Source organism: Hemiscyllium ocellatum, chromosome 46 (genome assembly GCF_020745735.1).
Source record: "Hemiscyllium ocellatum isolate sHemOce1 chromosome 46, sHemOce1.pat.X.cur, whole genome shotgun sequence".
Taxonomy (NCBI): domain Eukaryota; kingdom Metazoa; phylum Chordata; class Chondrichthyes; order Orectolobiformes; family Hemiscylliidae; genus Hemiscyllium; species Hemiscyllium ocellatum.
The window spans coordinates 7,602,148-7,621,860 of NC_083446.1; the positions used below are offsets into that span (position 1 = coordinate 7,602,148).

At 38.9% G+C, this 19,713-nt stretch overlaps 1 protein-coding gene across 1 annotated transcript in view; it reads right to left on the minus strand.

The window, feature by feature from the left end:
* zfpl1 (zinc finger protein-like 1) overlaps nucleotides 1–18,672 on the minus strand; it is a 47,900-nt gene extending 29,228 nt beyond the window's left edge. Inside the window, exon 1 of the mRNA XM_060855712.1 lies at nucleotides 18,469–18,672. Within this exon, the coding sequence (XP_060711695.1) occupies nucleotides 18,469–18,570 (102 nt within the window). The 5' untranslated portion in view covers nucleotides 18,571–18,672. The remainder of the gene's footprint in view (nucleotides 1–18,468) is intronic.
* Nucleotides 18,673–19,713: the final 1,041 nt, after the last annotated feature.

The window sequence follows — 19,713 nt, forward strand, 5'->3', positions numbered from 1 at the left end:
TTATACAGTATATATAACCCAGTCTCTCTCTCTCTGTGACATGGTGATTATTTATACAGTATATATAACCCAGTCTCTCTCTCTCAGTGACAGGGTGATTATTTATACAGTGTATATAACCCAGTCTCTCTCTCTCAGTGACAGGGTGATTATTTATACAGTATATATAACCCAGTCTCTCCCTCAGTGACAGGGTGATTATTTATACAGTATATATAACCCAGTCTCTCTCTCAGTGACAGGGTGATTATTTATACAGTGTATATAACCCAGTCTCTCTCTCTCTGTGACAGGGTGATTATTTATACAGTATATATAACCCAGTCTCTCTCTCTCAGTGACAGGGTGATTATTTATACAGTGCATATAATCCAGTCTCTCTCTCTCTGTGACATGGTGATTATTTATACAGTATATATAACCCAGTCTCTCTCTCTCAGTGAGAGGGTGATTATTTATACAGTGTATATAACCCAGTCTCTCTCTCAGTGACAGGGTGATTATTTATACAGTATATATAACCCAGTCTCTCTCTCAGTGACAGGGTGATTATTTATACAGTATATATAACCCAGTCCCCCTCTCAGTGACAGGGTGATTATTTATACAGTATATATAACCCAGTCTCTCTCTCAGTGACAGGGTGATTATTTATACAGTATATATAACCCAGTCTCTCTCTCAGTGACATGGTGATTATTTATACAGTATATATAACCCAGTCCCTCTCCCTCAGTGACAGGGTGATTATTTATACAGTGTATATAACCCAGTCTCTCTCTCTCTGTGACATGGTGATTATTTATACAGTATATATAACCCAGTCTCTCTCTCTCAGTGACAGGGTGATTATTTATACAGTATATATAACCCAGTCTCTCTCTCTCTCAGTGACAGGGTGATTATTTATACAGTATATATAACCCAGTCTCTCTCTCAGTGACAGGGTGATTATTTATACAGTATATATAACCCAGTCTCTCTCTCAGTGACAGGGTGATTATTTATACAGTATATATAACCCAGTCTCTCTCTCAGTGACCTGGTGATTATTTATACAGTATATATAACCCAGTCTCTCCCTCAGTGACAGGGTGATTATTTATACAGTATATATAACCCAGTCTCTCTCTCAGTGACCTGGTGATTATTTATACAGTATATATAACCCAGTCTATCTCTCAGTGACCTGGTGATTATTTATACAGTATATATAACCCAGTCTCTCTCTCTCTCAGTGACAGGGTGATTATTTATACAGTATATATAACCCAGTCTCTCCCTCAGTGACAGGGTGATTATTTATACAGTATATATAACCCAGTCTCTCTCTCAGTGACAGGGTGATTATTTATACAGTATATATAACCCAGTCTCTCCCTCAGTGAGATGGTGATTATTTATACAGTATATATAACCCAGTCTCTCCCTCAGTGACAGGGTGATTATTTATACAGTATATATAACCCAGTCCCTCTCTCAGTGACAGGGTGATTATTTATACAGTATATATAACCCAGTCTCTCTCTCAGTGACAGGGTGATTATTTATACAGTATATATAACCCAGTCTCTCTCTCAGTGACAGGGTGATTATTTATACAGTATATATAACCCAGTCTCTCTCTCAGTGACAGGGTGATTATTTATACAGTATATATAACCCAGTCTCTCTCTCTCTGTGACAGGGTGATTATTTATACAGTGTATATCACCCAGTCTCTCTCTCAGTGACCTGGTGATTATTTATACAGTATATATAACCCAGTCTCTCCCTCAGTGACAGGGTGATTATTTATACAGTATATATAACCCAGTCTCTCTCTCTCAGTGACAGGGTGATTATTTATACAATATATATAACACCGTCTATCTCTCAGTGACCTGGTGATTATTTATACAGTATATATAACCCAGTCTCTCCCTCAGTGACAGGGTGATTATTTATACAGTATATATAACCCAGTCTCTCTCTCTCAGTGACAGGGTGATTATTTATACAGTATATATAACCCAGTCTCTCCCTCAGTGACCTGGTGATTATTTATACAGTATATATAACCCAGTCTCTCTCTCTCAGTGACAGGGTGATTATTTATACAGTATATATAACCCAGTCTCTCTCTCTCAGTGACAGGGTGATTATTTATACAGTATATATAACCCAGTCTCTCTCTCAGTGACCTGGTGATTATTTATACAGTATATATAACCCAGTCTATCTCTCAGTGACCTGGTGATTATTTATACAGTATATATAACCCAGTCTCTCTCTCTCTCAGTGACAGGGTGATTATTTATACAGTATATATAACCCAGTCTCTCTCTCAGTGACCTGGTGATTATTTATACAGTATATATAACCCAGGCTCTCTCTCTCTCAGTGACAGGGTGATTATTTATACAGTATATATAACCCAGTCTCTCTCTCAGTGACAGGGTGATTATTTATACAGTATATATAACCCAGTCTCTCTCTCAGTGACCTGGTGATTATTTATACAGTATATATAACCCAGTCTCTCTCTCTCTCAGTGACAGGGTGATTATTTATACAGTATATATAACCCAGTCTCTCCCTCAGTGACAGGGTGATTATTTATACAGTATATATAACCCAGTCCCTCTCTCAGTGACAGGGTGATTATTTATACAGTATATATAACCCAGTCTCTCTCTCAGTGACAGGGTGATTATTTATACAGTATATATAACCCAGTCTCTCTCTCAGTGACAGGGGGATTATTTATACAGTATATATAACCCAGTCTCTCCCTCAGTGACAGGGGGATTATTTATACAGTATATATAACCCAGTCTCTCTCTCAGTGACAGGGGGATTATTTATACAGTATATATAACCCAGTCTCTCCCTCAGTGACAGGGTGATTATTTATACAGTATATATAACCCAGTCTCTCCCTCAGTGACAGGGTGATTATTTATACAGTATATATAACCCAGTCCCTCTCTCAGTGACAGGGTGATTATTTATACAGTATATATAACCCAGTCTCTCTCTCAGTGACAGGGTGATTATTTATACAGTATATATAACCCAGTCTCTCTCTCAGTGACAGGGTGATTATTTATACAGTATATATAACCCAGTCTCTCTCTCAGTGACAGGGTGATTATTTATACAGTATATATAACCCAGTCTCTCTCTCTCAGTGACAGGGTGATTATTTATACAGTATATATAACCCAGTCTCTCTCTCTCAGTGACAGGGTGATTATTTATACAGTATATATAACCCAGTCTCTCCCTCAGTGACAGGGTGATTATTTATACAGTATATATAACCCAGTCTCTCTCTCAGTGACCTGGCGATTATTTATACAGTATATATAACCCAGTCTCTCTCTCAGTGACAGGGTGATTATTTATACAGTATATATAACCCAGTCTCTCCCTCAGTGACCTGGTGATTATTTATACAGTATATATAACCCAGTCTCTCTCTCTCAGTGACAGGGTGATTATTTATACAGTATATATAACCCAGTCTCTCTCTCTCAGTGACAGGGTGATTATTTATACAGTATATATAACCCAGTCTCTCTCTCTCAGTGACATGGTGATTATTTATACAGTATATATAACCCAGTCCCTCTCTCAGTGACAGGGTGATTATTTATACAGTATATATAGCCCAGTCTCTCTCTCTGTGACCTGGTGATTATTTATACAGTATATATAACCCAGTCTCTCTCTCTCAGTGACAGGGTGATTATTTATACAGTGTATATAACCCAGTCTCTCTCTCTCTGTGACAGGGTGATTATTTATACAGTATATATAACCCAGTCTCTCTCTCTCTCTGTGACATGGTGATTATTTATACAGTGTATATAACCCAGTCTCTCCCTCAGTGACAGGGTGATTATTTATACAGTATATATAACCCAGTCTCTCTCTCTCAGTGACAGGGTGATTATTTATACAGTGTATATAACCCAGTCTCTCTCTCTCTGTGACAGGGTGATTATTTATACAGTATATATAACCCAGTCTCTCTCTCTCTCTGTGACATGGTGATTATTTATACAGTATATATACCCCAGTCTCTCTCCCTCAGTGACAGGGTGATTATTTATACAGTATATATACCCCAGTCTCTCTCTCAGTGACAGGGTGATTATTTATACAGTATATATAACCCAGTCTCTCTCTCAGTGACAGGGTGATTATTTATACAGTATATATAACCCAGTCTCTCTCTCAGTGACATGAGGATTATTTACACAGTATATATAACCCAGTCTCTCTCTCACTGACATGAGGATTATTTACACAGTATATATAACCCAGTCTCTCTCTCACTGACATGGTGATTATTTATACAGTATATATAACCCAGTCCCTCTCTATGACAGGGTGATTATTTAGACAGTATATATAACCCAGTCTCTCTCTATATGACAGGGTGATTATTCATACAGTATATATAACCCAGTCTCTCTCTCAGTGACAGGGTGATTATGTATAGTGTATATATAACCCAGTCTCTCTCTCATTGACATGGTGATTATTTATACAGTATGTATCCCCCAGTCTCTCTCTCTCAGTGACAGGGTGATTATTTATACAGTATATATAACCCAGTCTCTCTCTCAGTGACAGGGTGATTATTTATACAGTGTATATAACCCAGTCTCTCTCTCTCTGTGACAGGGTGATTATTTATACAGTATATATAACCCAGTCTCTCTCTCTCAGTGACAGGGTGATTATTTATACAGTGCATATAACCCAGTCTCTCTCTCTCTGTGACATGGTGATTATTTATACAGTATATATAACCCAGTCTCTCTCTCTCAGTGACAGGGTGATTATTTATACAGTGTATATAACCCAGTCTCTCTCTCAGTGACAGGGTGATTATTTATACAGTATATATAACCCAGTCCCTCTCTCAGTGACAGGGAGTTTATTTATACAGTATATATAACCCAGTCTCTCTCTCTGTGACCTGGTGATTATTTATACAGTATATATAACCCAGTCTCTCTCTCTCTCTGTGACATGGTGATTATTTATACAGTGTATATAACCCAGTCTCTCCCTCAGTGACAGGGTGATTATTTATACAGTATATATACCCCAGTCTCTCTCTCAGTGACAGGGTGATTATTTATAAAGTGTATATAACCCAGTCTCTCTCTCAGTGACAGGGTGATTATTTATACAGTATATATAACCCAGTCTCTCTCTCAGTGACATGGTGATTATTTATACAGTATATATAACCCAGTCCCTCTCCCTCAGTGACAGGGTGATTATTTATACAGTGTATATAACCCAGTCTCTCTCTCTCTGTGACATGGTGATTATTTATACAGTATATATAACCCAGTCTCTCTCTCTCAGTGACAGGGTGATTATTTATACAGTATATATAACCCAGTCTCTCTCTCTCTGTGACAGGGTGATTATTTATACAGTATATATAACCCAGTCTCTCTCTCTCAGTGACAGGGTGATTATTTATACAGTATATATAACCCAGTCTCTCTCTCTCTGTGACAGGGTGATTATTTATACAGTATATATAACCCAGTCTCTCTCTCTCAGTGACAGGGTGATTATTTATACAGTATATATAACCCAGTCTCTCTCTCTCTGTGACATGGTGATTATTTATACAGTATATATACCCCAGTCTCTCTCTCAGAGACAGGGTGATTATTTATACAGTGGAAATAACCCAGTCTCTCTCTCAGTGACAGGGTGATTATTTATACAGTATGTATAACCCAGTCTCTCTCTCTGTGACCTGGTGATTATTTATACAGTATATATAACCCAGTCTCTCACTCTCAGTGACAGGGTGATTATTTATACAGTGTATATAACCCAGTCTCTCTCTCTCTGTGACAGGGTGATTATTTATACAGTATATATAACCCAGTCTCTCTCTCTCTCTGTGACATGGTGATTATTTATACAGTATATATAACCCAGTCCCTCTCCCTCAGTGACAGGGTGATTATTTATACAGTATATATAACCCAGTCCCTCTCTCAGTGACATGGTGATTATTTATACAGTATATATAACCCAGTCTCTCTCTCTCAGTGAGATGGTGATTATTCATACAGTATATATAACCCAGTCTCTCTCTCAGTGACAGGGTGATTATGTATAGTGTATATATAACCCAGTCTCTCTCTCATTCACATGGTGATTATTTATACAGTATATATAACCCAGTCTCTCTCTCTCAGTGACAGGGTGATTATTTATACAGTATATATAACCCAGTCTCTCTCTCAGTGACAGGGTGATTATTTATACAGTGTATATAACCCAGTCTCTCTCTCTCTGTGACATGGTGATTATTTATACAGTATATATAACCCAGTCTCTCTCTCTCAGTGACAGGGTGATTATTTATACAGTGTATATAACCCAGTCTCTCTCTCTCTGTGACAGGGTGATTATTTATACAGTATATATAACCCAGTCTCTCTCTCTCAGTGAGATGGTGATTATTCATACAGTATATATAACCCAGTCTCTCTCTCAGTGACAGGGTGATTATGTATAGTGTATATATAACCCAGTCTCTCTCTCATTCACATGGTGATTATTTATACAGTATATATAACCCAGTCTCTCTCTCTCAGTGACAGGGTGATTATTTATACAGTATATATAACCCAGTCTCTCTCTCAGTGACAGGGTGATTATTTATACAGTGTATATAACCCAGTCTCTCTCTCTCTGTGACATGGTGATTATTTATACAGTATATATAACCCAGTCTCTCTCTCTCAGTGACAGGGTGATTATTTATACAGTGTATATAACCCAGTCTCTCTCTCAGTGACAGGGTGATTATTTATACAGTATATATAACCCAGTCCCTCTCTCAGTGACAGGGTGATTATTTATACAGTATATATAACCCAGTCTCTCTCTCAGTGACCTGGTGATTATTTATACAGTATATATAACCCAGTCTCTCTCTCTCAGTGACAGGGTGATTATTTATACAGTGTATATAACCCAGTCTCTCTCTCTCTGTGACAGGGTGATTATTTATACAGTATATATAACCCAGTCTCTCTCTCTCTCTGTGACATGGTGATTATTTATACAGTGTATATAACCCAGTCTCTCCCTCAGTGACAGGGTGATTATTTATACAGTATATATAACCCAGTCTCTCTCTCTCTGTGACATGGTGATTATTTATACAGTATATATACCCCAGTCTCTCTCTCAGTGACAGGGTGATTATTTATACAGTGTATATAACCCAGTCTCTCTCTCAGTGACAGGGTGATTATTTATACAGTATATATAACCCAGTCTCTCTCTCTCAGTGACAGGGTAATTATTTATACAGTATATATAACCCAGTCTCTCCCTCAGTGACCTGGTGATTATTTATACAGTATATATAACCCAGTCTCTCTCTCTCAGTGACAGGGTAATTATTTATACAGTATATATAACCCAGTCTCTCTCTCAGTGACCTGGTGATTATTTATACAGTATATATAACCCAGTCTATCTCTCAGTGACCTGGTGATTATTTATACAGTATATATAACCCAGTCTCTCTCTCTCTCTGTGACAGGGTGATTATTTATACAGTATATATAACCCAGTCTCTCTCTCTCAGTGAGATGGTGATTATTTATACAGTATATATAACCCAGTCTCTCTCTCAGTGACAGGGTGATTATGTATAGTGTATATATAACCCAGTCTCTCTCTCATTCACATGGTGATTATTTTTACAGTATATATAACCCAGTCTCTCTCTCAGTGACCTGGTGATTATTTATACAGTATATATAACCCAGTCTCTCTCTCTCAGTGACAGGGTGATTATTTATACAGTATATATAACCCAGTCTCTCCCTCAGTGACAGGGTGATTATTTATACAGTATATATAACCCAGTCTCTCTCTCAGTGACAGGGTGATTATTTATACAGTATATATAACCCAGTCTCTCTCTCAGTGACAGGGTGATTATTTATACAGTATATATAACCCAGTCTCTCTCTCAGTGACCTGGTGATTATTTATACAGTATATATAACCCAGTCTATCTCTCAGTGACCTGGTGATTATTTATACAGTATATATAACCCAGTCTCTCTCTCTCTCAGTGACAGGGTGATTATTTATACAGTATATATAACCCAGTCTCTCTCTCAGTGACCTGGTGATTATTTATACAGTATATATAACCCAGTCTCTCTCTCTCTCAGTGACAGGGTGATTATTTATACAGTATATATAACCCAGTCTCTCCCTCAGTGACAGGGTGATTATTTATACAGTATATATAACCCAGTCTCTCTCTCTCTCAGTGACAGGGTGATTATTTATACAGTATATATAACCCAGTCTCTCTCTCAGTGACAGGGTGATTATTTATACAGTATATATAACCCAGTCTCTCCCTCAGTGACAGGGTGATTATTTATACAGTATATATAACCCAGTCCCTCTCTCAGTGACAGGGTGATTATTTATACAGTATATATAACCCAGTCTCTCTCTCAGTGACAGGGTGATTATTTATACAGTATATATAACCCAGTCTCTCTCTCAGTGACAGGGTGATTATTTATACAGTATATATAACCCAGTCTCTCTCTCAGTGACAGGGTGATTATTTATACAGTATATATAACCCAGTCTCTCTCTCTCTGTGACAGGGTGATTATTTATACAGTATATATAACCCAGTCTCTCCCTCAGTGACAGGGTGATTATTTATACAGTATATATAACCCAGTCTCTCTCTCTCAGTGACAGGGTAATTATTTATACAGTATATATAACCCAGTCTCTCCCTCAGTGACCTGGTGATTATTTATACAGTATATATAACCCAGTCTCTCTCTCTCAGTGACAGGGTGATTATTTATACAGTATATATAACCCAGTCTCTCCCTCAGTGACCTGGTGATTATTTATACAGTATATATAACCCAGTCTCTCTCTCTCAGTGACAGGGTAATTATTTATACAGTATATATAACCCAGTCTATCTCTCAGTGACCTGGTGATTATTTATACAGTATATATAACCCAGTCTATCTCTCAGTGACCTGGTGATTATTTATACAGTATGTATAACCCAGTCTCTCTCTCTCTCAGTGACAGGGTGATTATTTATACAGTATATATAACCCAGTCTCTCTCTCAGTGACCTGGTGATTATTTATACAGTATATATAACCCAGGCTCTCTCTCTCTCAGTGACAGGGTGATTATTTATACAGTATATATAACCCAGTCTCTCTCTCAGTGACCTGGTGATTATTTATACAGTATATATAACCCAGTCTCTCTCTCTCTCAGTGACAGGGTGATTATTTATACAGTATATATAACCCAGTCTCTCCCTCAGTGACAGGGTGATTATTTATACAGTATATATAACCCAGTCTCTCCCTCAGTGACAGGGTGATTATTTATACAGTATATATAACCCAGTCTCTCTCTCTCTCAGTGACAGGGTGATTATTTATACAGTATATATAACCCAGTCTCTCCCTCAGTGACAGGGTGATTATTTATACAGTATATATAACCCAGTCTCTCTCTCAGTGACAGGGTGATTATTTATACAGTATATATAACCCAGTCTCTCCCTCAGTGAGATGGTGATTATTTATACAGTATATATAACCCAGTCTCTCCCTCAGTGACAGGGTGATTATTTATACAGTATATATAACCCAGTCCCTCTCTCAGTGACAGGGTGATTATTTATACAGTATATATAACCCAGTCTCTCTCTCAGTGACAGGGTGATTATTTATACAGTATATATAACCCAGTCTCTCTCTCAGTGACAGGGGGATTATTTATACAGTATATATAACCCAGTCTCTCCCTCAGTGACAGGGGGATTATTTATACAGTATATATAACCCAGTCTCTCTCTCAGTGACAGGGGGATTATTTATACAGTATATATAACCCAGTCTCTCCCTCAGTGACAGGGTGATTATTTATACAGTATATATAACCCAGTCTCTCCCTCAGTGACATGGTGATTATTTATACAGTATATATAACCCAGACTCTCCCTCAGTGACAGGGTGATTATTTATACAGTATATATAACCCAGTCCTCTCTCAGTGACAGGGTGATTATTTATACAGTATATATAACCCAGTCTCTCTCTCAGTGACAGGGTGATTATTTATACAGTATATATAACCCAGTCTCTCTCTCAGTGACAGGGTGATTATTTATACAGTATATATAACCCAGTCTCTCTCTCAGTGACAGGGTGATTATTTATACAGTATATATAACCCAGTCTCTCTCTCTCAGTGACAGGGTGATTATTTATACAGTATATATAACCCAGTCTCTCTCTCTCAGTGACAGGGTGATTATTTATACAGTATATATAACCCAGTCTCTCCCTCAGTGACAGGGTGATTATTTATACAGTATATATAACCCAGTCTCTCTCTCAGTGACCTGGTGATTATTTATACAGTATATATAACCCAGTCTCTCTCTCAGTGACAGGGTGATTATTTATACAGTATATATAACCCAGTCTCTCCCTCAGTGACCTGGTGATTATTTATACAGTATATATAACCCAGTCTCTCTCTCTCAGTGACAGGGTGATTATTTATACAGTGTATATAACCCAGTCTCTCCCTCAGTGACCTGGTGATTATTTATACAGTATATATAACCCAGTCTCTCTCTCTCAGTGACAGGGTGATTATTTATACAGTATATATAACCCAGTCTCTCCCTCAGTGACCTGGTGATTATTTATACAGTATATATAACCCAGTCTCTCTCTCAGTGACCTGGTGATTATTTATACAGTATATATAACCCAGTCTCTCTCTCTCTCAGTGACAGGGTGATTATTTATACAGTATATATAACCCAGTCTCTCCCTCAGTGACAGGGTGATTATTTATACAGTATATATAACCCAGTCTCTCCCTCAGTGACAGGGTGATTATTTATACAGTATATATAACCCAGTCTCTCTCTCTCTCAGTGACAGGGTGATTATTTATACAGTATATATAACCCAGTCTCTCCCTCAGTGACAGGGTGATTATTTATACAGTATATATAACCCAGTCTCTCCCTCAGTGACAGGGGGATTATTTAGACAGTATATATAACCCAGTCTCTCTCTCAGTGACAGGGGGATTATTTATACAGTATATATAACCCAGTCTCTCCCTCAGTGACAGGGTGATTATTTATACAGTATATATAACCCAGTCTCTCCCTCAGTGACATGGTGATTATTTATACAGTATATATAACCCAGTCTCTCCCTCAGTGACAGGGTGATTATTTATACAGTATATATAACCCAGTCCCTCTCTCAGTGACAGGGTGATTATTTATACAGTATATATAACCCAGTCTCTCTCTCAGTGACAGGGTGATTATTTATACAGTATATATAACCCAGTCTCTCTCTCAGTGACAGGGTGATTATTTATACAGTATATATAACCCAGTCTCTCTCTCAGTGACAGGGTGATTATTTATACAGTATATATAACCCAGTCTCTCTCTCTCAGTGACAGGGTGATTATTTATACAGTATATATAACCCAGTCTCTCTCTCTCAGTGACAGGGTGATTATTTATACAGTATATATAACCCAGTCTCTCCCTCAGTGACAGGGTGATTATTTATACAGTATATATAACCCAGTCTCTCTCTCAGTGACCTGGTGATTATTTATACAGTATATATAACCCAGTCTCTCTCTCAGTGACAGGGTGATTATTTATACAGTATATATAACCCAGTCTCTCTCTCTCAGTGACAGGGTGATTATTTATACAGTGTATATAACCCAGTCTCTCCCTCAGTGACCTGGTGATTATTTATACAGTATATATAACCCAGTCTCTCTCTCTCAGTGACAGGGTGATTATTTATACAGTATATATAACCCAGTCTCTCCCTCAGTGACCTGGTGATTATTTATACAGTATATATAACCCAGTCTCTCTCTCTCAGTGACAGGGTGATTATTTATACAGTATATATAACCCAGTCTCTCTCTCTCAGTGACAGGGTGATTATTTATACAGTATATATAACCCAGTCTCTCTCTCTCAGTGACAGGGTGATTATTTATACAGTATATATAACCCAGTCTCTCTCTCTCAGTGACAGGGTGATTATTTATACAGTATATATAACCCAGTCTCTCTCTCAGTGACAGGGTGATTATTTATACAGTATATATAACCCAGTCTCTCTCTCAGTGACAGGGTGATTATTTATACAGTATATATAACCCAGTCTCTCTCTCAGTGACAGGGTGATTATTTATACAGTATATATAACCCAGTCTCTCTCTCAGTGACAGGGTGATTATTTATACAGTGTATATAACCCAGTCCCTCTCTCAGTGACAGGGTGATTATTTATACAGTGTATATAACCCAGTCTCTCTCCCTCAGTGACAGGGTGATTATTTATACAGTATATATAACCCAGTCTCTCCCTCAGTGACAGGGTGATTATTTATACAGTATATATAACCCAGTCTCTCTCTCAGTGACAGGGTGATTATTTATACAGTGTATATAACCCAGTCTCTCTCTCAGTGACAGGGTGATTATTTATACAGTATATATAACCCAGTCTCTCTCTCAGTGACAGGGTGATTATTTATACAGTGTATATAACCCAGTCCCTCTCTCAGTGACAGGGTGATTATTTATACAGTGTATATAACCCAGTCTCTCTCCCTCAGTGACAGGGTGATTATTTATACAGTATATATAACCCAGTCTCTCCCTCAGTGACAGGGTGATTATTTATACAGTATATATAACCCAGTCTCTCTCTCAGTGACAGGGTGATTATTTATACAGTATATATAACCCAGTCTCTCTCTCAGTGACAGGGTGATTATTTATACAGTATATATAACCCAGTCTCTCTCTCAGTGACAGGGTGATTATTTATACAGTATATATAACCCAGTCTCTCTCTCAGTGACAGGGTGATTATTTATACAGTGTATATAACCCAGTCTCTCTCTCAGTGACAGGGTGATTATTTATACAGTGTATATAACCCAGTCTCTCTCTCAGTGACAGGGTGATTATTTATACAGTGTATATAACCCAGTCTCTCTCTCAGTGACAGGGTGATTATTTATACAGTATATATAACCCAGTCTCTCTCTCAGTGACAGGGTGATTATTTATACAGTATATATAACCCAGTCTCTCCCTCAGTGACAGGGTGATTATTTATACAGTATATATAACCCAGTCTCTCTCTCTCTGTGACAGGGTGATTATTTATACAGTATATATAACCCAGTCTCTCTCTCAGTGACAGGGTGATTATTTATACAGTATATATAACCCAGTCTCTCTCTCAGTGACAGGGTGATTATTTATACAGTATATATAACCCAGTCTCTCTCTCAGTGACAGGGTGATTATTTATACAGTATATATAACCCAGTCTCTCTCTCTCAGTGACAGGGTGATTATTTATACAGTATATATAACACAGTCTCTCTCTCAGTGACAGGGTGATTATTTATACAGTATATATAACCCAGTCTCTCTCTCAGTGACAGGGTGATTATTTATACAGTATATATAACCCAGTCTCTCTCTCAGTGACAGGGTGATTATTTATACAGTATATATAACCCAGTCTCTCTCTCAGTGACAGGGTGATTATTTATACAGTATATATAACCCAGTCTCTCTCTCTCAGTGACAGGGTGATTATTTATACAGTATATATAACCCAGTCTCTCTCTCAGTGACAGGGTGATTATTTATACAGTATATATAACCCAGTCTCTCTCTCAGTGACAGGGTGATTATTTATACAGTATATATAACCCAGTCTCTCTCTCAGTGACAGGGTGATTATTTATACAGTGTATATAACCCAGTCTCTCTCTCAGTGACAGGGTGATTATTTATACAGTATATATAACCCAGTCTCTCTCTCAGTGACAGGGTGATTATTTATACAGTATATATAACCCAGTCTCTCTCTCTCTGTGACATGGTGATTATTTATACAGTATATATAACCCAGTCTCTCTCTCAGTGACAGGGTGATTATTTATACAGTGTATATAACCCAGTCTCTCTCTCAGTGACAGGGTGATTATTTATACAGTGTATATAACCCAGTCCCTCTCTCAGTGACAGGGTGATTATTTATACAGTATATATAACCCAGTCTCTCTCTCAGTGACAGGGTGATTATTTATACAGTATATATAACCCAGTCTCTCTCTCTCAGTGACAGGGTGATTATTTATACAGTATATATAACCCAGTCTCTCTCTCTCAGTGACAGGGTGATTATTTATACAGTATATATAACCCAGTCTCTCCCTCAGTGACAGGGTGATTATTTATACAGTATATATAACCCAGTCTCTCTCTCAGTGACCTGGTGATTATTTATACAGTATATATAACCCAGTCTCTCTCTCAGTGACAGGGTGATTATTTATACAGTATATATAACCCAGTCTCTCCCTCAGTGACCTGGTGATTATTTATACAGTATATATAACCCAGTCTCTCTCTCTCAGTGACAGGGTGATTATTTATACAGTGTATATAACCCAGTCTCTCCCTCAGTGACCTGGTGATTATTTATACAGTATATATAACCCAGTCTCTCTCTCTCAGTGACAGGGTGATTATTTATACAGTATATATAACCCAGTCTCTCCCTCAGTGACCTGGTGATTATTTATACAGTATATATAACCCAGTCTCTCTCTCAGTGACCTGGTGATTATTTATACAGTATATATAACCCAGTCTCTCTCTCTCTCAGTGACAGGGTGATTATTTATACAGTATATATAACCCAGTCTCTCCCTCAGTGACAGGGTGATTATTTATACAGTATATATAACCCAGTCTCTCCCTCAGTGACAGGGTGATTATTTATACAGTATATATAACCCAGTCTCTCTCTCTCTCAGTGACAGGGTGATTATTTATACAGTATATATAACCCAGTCTCTCCCTCAGTGACAGGGTGATTATTTATACAGTATATATAACCCAGTCTCTCCCTCAGTGACAGGGGGATTATTTAGACAGTATATATAACCCAGTCTCTCTCTCAGTGACAGGGGGATTATTTATACAGTATATATAACCCAGTCTCTCCCTCAGTGACAGGGTGATTATTTATACAGTATATATAACCCAGTCTCTCCCTCAGTGACATGGTGATTATTTATACAGTATATATAACCCAGTCTCTCCCTCAGTGACAGGGTGATTATTTATACAGTATATATAACCCAGTCCCTCTCTCAGTGACAGGGTGATTATTTATACAGTATATATAACCCAGTCTCTCTCTCAGTGACAGGGTGATTATTTATACAGTATATATAACCCAGTCTCTCTCTCAGTGACAGGGTGATTATTTATACAGTATATATAACCCAGTCTCTCTCTCAGTGACAGGGTGATTATTTATACAGTATATATAACCCAGTCTCTCTCTCTCAGTGACAGGGTGATTATTTATACAGTATATATAACCCAGTCTCTCTCTCTCAGTGACAGGGTGATTATTTATACAGTATATATAACCCAGTCTCTCCCTCAGTGACAGGGTGATTATTTATACAGTATATATAACCCAGTCTCTCTCTCAGTGACCTGGTGATTATTTATACAGTATATATAACCCAGTCTCTCTCTCAGTGACAGGGTGATTATTTATACAGTATATATAACCCAGTCTCTCCCTCAGTGACCTGGTGATTATTTATACAGTATATATAACCCAGTCTCTCTCTCTCAGTGACAGGGTGATTATTTATACAGTGTATATAACCCAGTCTCTCCCTCAGTGACCTGGTGATTATTTATACAGTATATATAACCCAGTCTCTCTCTCTCAGTGACAGGGTGATTATTTATACAGTATATATAACCCAGTCTCTCCCTCAGTGACCTGGTGATTATTTATACAGTATATATAACCCAGTCTCTCTCTCTCAGTGACAGGGTGATTATTTATACAGTATATATAACCCAGTCTCTCTCTCTCAGTGACAGGGTGATTATTTATACAGTATATATAACCCAGTCTCTCTCTCTCAGTGACAGGGTGATTATTTATACAGTATATATAACCCAGTCTCTCTCTCAGTGACAGGGTGATTATTTATACAGTATATATAACCCAGTCTCTCTCTCAGTGACAGGGTGATTATTTATACAGTATATATAACCCAGTCTCTCTCTCAGTGACAGGGTGATTATTTATACAGTATATATAACCCAGTCTCTCTCTCAGTGACAGGGTGATTATTTATACAGTGTATATAACCCAGTCCCTCTCTCAGTGACAGGGTGATTATTTATACAGTGTATATAACCCAGTCTCTCTCCCTCAGTGACAGGGTGATTATTTATACAGTATATATAACCCAGTCTCTCCCTCAGTGACAGGGTGATTATTTATACAGTATATATAACCCAGTCTCTCTCTCAGTGACAGGGTGATTATTTATACAGTGTATATAACCCAGTCTCTCTCTCAGTGACAGGGTGATTATTTATACAGTATATATAACCCAGTCTCTCTCTCAGTGACAGGGTGATTATTTATACAGTGTATATAACCCAGTCCCTCTCTCAGTGACAGGGTGATTATTTATACAGTGTATATAACCCAGTCTCTCTCCCTCAGTGACAGGGTGATTATTTATACAGTATATATAACCCAGTCTCTCCCTCAGTGACAGGGTGATTATTTATACAGTATATATAACCCAGTCTCTCTCTCAGTGACAGGGTGATTATTTATACAGTATATATAACCCAGTCTCTCTCTCAGTGACAGGGTGATTATTTATACAGTATATATAACCCAGTCTCTCTCTCAGTGACAGGGTGATTATTTATACAGTATATATAACCCAGTCTCTCTCTCAGTGACAGGGTGATTATTTATACAGTGTATATAACCCAGTCTCTCTCTCAGTGACAGGGTGATTATTTATACAGTGTATATAACCCAGTCTCTCTCTCAGTGACAGGGTGATTATTTATACAGTGTATATAACCCAGTCTCTCTCTCAGTGACAGGGTGATTATTTATACAGTATATATAACCCAGTCTCTCTCTCAGTGACAGGGTGATTATTTATACAGTATATATAACCCAGTCTCTCCCTCAGTGACAGGGTGATTATTTATACAGTATATATAACCCAGTCTCTCTCTCTCTGTGACAGGGTGATTATTTATACAGTATATATAACCCAGTCTCTCTCTCAGTGACAGGGTGATTATTTATACAGTATATATAACCCAGTCTCTCTCTCAGTGACAGGGTGATTATTTATACAGTATATATAACCCAGTCTCTCTCTCAGTGACAGGGTGATTATTTATACAGTATATATAACCCAGTCTCTCTCTCTCAGTGACAGGGTGATTATTTATACAGTATATATAACCCAGTCTCTCTCTCAGTGACAGGGTGATTATTTATACAGTATATATAACCCAGTCTCTCTCTCAGTGACAGGGTGATTATTTATACAGTATATATAACCCAGTCTCTCTCTCAGTGACAGGGTGATTATTTATACAGTATATATAACCCAGTCTCTCTCTCAGTGACAGGGTGATTATTTATACAGTATATATAACCCAGTCTCTCTCTCTCAGTGACAGGGTGATTATTTATACAGTATATATAACCCAGTCTCTCTCTCAGTGACAGGGTGATTATTTATACAGTATATATAACCCAGTCTCTCTCTCAGTGACAGGGTGATTATTTATACAGTATATATAACCCAGTCTCTCTCTCAGTGACAGGGTGATTATTTATACAGTGTATATAACCCAGTCTCTCTCTCAGTGACAGGGTGATTATTTATACAGTATATATAACCCAGTCTCTCTCTCAGTGACAGGGTGATTATTTATACAGTATATATAACCCAGTCTCTCTCTCTCTGTGACATGGTGATTATTTATACAGTATATATAACCCAGTCTCTCTCTCAGTGACAGGGTGATTATTTATACAGTGTATATAACCCAGTCTCTCTCTCAGTGACAGGGTGATTATTTATACAGTATATATAACCCAGTCTCTCTCTCAGTGACAGGGTGATTATTTATACAGTATATATAACCCAGTCTCTCTCTCAGTGACAGGGTGATTATTTATACAGTATATATAACCCAGTCTCTCTCTCAGTGACAGGGTGATTATTTATACAGTATATATAACCCAGTCTCTCTGGGGGCGGTGGTGTGTGTGTTTATTCCTGTCAATGTGATCTGTATTACACTGTTCTGGGTCAGTATAGGCCCCAGGCCTCAGACCCCCGGCCCCCCGGCCCCCCGGGCCCCAGCACCCCCGCCCCCCCGGCCCCCCCGGCCCCCCCGCCCCCAGGCCCCAGGCCCCCGGCCTGTCCTACCTTGTAGTGCCGTGAGATGAGGCAGTGCTCGCACACGTTGACCCGGTGCTCGTAGCAGAAGAGGTTGGTGACCCGCCGCTTGGGGCACTTGCACAGGCCCATGGCTGGGCCGGAGGGCCGTGCCCGGGGCGGCCGCTGAGGTTCCACTCGCTGCCCGAGGCCCTCGCGGCTGCACCCGCCGCCCTCTTGCCACGTCTCTTCCGGGTTTATTGTCGCTGGCTGATGACGCGTGCGGTGCTTTACCCCCCCTCGACCCTCCAATCCGTCGCATCCTGATGGCGTATCAGGTCCATCCCCTTCTTCCGTCCTCCTCCAACATGCACCGGCGTACCCTCAGAATGGTTCCGCGCCCTTTTAGTTCCCCCCCCCCTAGTTATTATTCCTGGAACTGAACTGCACCCAGCAATTTAGTTTCAGTGGCTACAGAAGCGCATGAGGGGCTGGAAATGCTACCTCAGCAATTATAGAGTCATAGAGATGTCCAGCTTAGAAACAGACCCTGAGCATATGAAGGCCATTCGGGCCATCTATATTGCTCTAGTAAAAAGTGAGGTCTGCAGATGCTGGAGATCAGAGCTGAAAATGTGTTGCTGGCTAAAGCGCAGCAGGTCAGGCAGCATCCAAGGAACAGGAAATTCGACGTTTCGGGCATAAGCCCTTCATCAGGATTCCTGATGAAGGGCTTATGCCCAAAACATCGAATTTCCTGTTCCTTGGATGCTGCCTGACCTGCTGCGCTTTAGCCAGCAACACATTTTCAGCGCATCTATATTGCTCTCCCGTTCCATAGGTGCACTGCTGATCTGACATGCCACCCCTTCAGTTTTTCCATGACCGTACGTGAGAAACAAAGCGCACTCACTTCAATAATTTCAGTCCGAAACAAGATCTGAATCAGTCGTGCCCTTTATTTCACACTTGCAGCTGGGTGTGATGTCCGCAAGGCAGGGACAAAACACACTGAATTCAACAAATACTTGATATTTATATAATTTGGTTCCTCCATATTTTTTTCTTATTTAATTGATCCCCCCCACCACCCCATTCACATCCTCCACTTCCCATAGACCGGTACCCATTACTCCTGTTTATCTCTTGTCTTATCCGGCCTTGTCTGTGACAAAATGCTTATTCCTGTTCTCACAAGGCCATTTGACCTCATCCTGCTGTGGGCACATCCTTGCCTTACCAGTATTTACTTCCTGCATCTGTGCTGCCCTTACAGCATCTTATCACTAAGCCCTT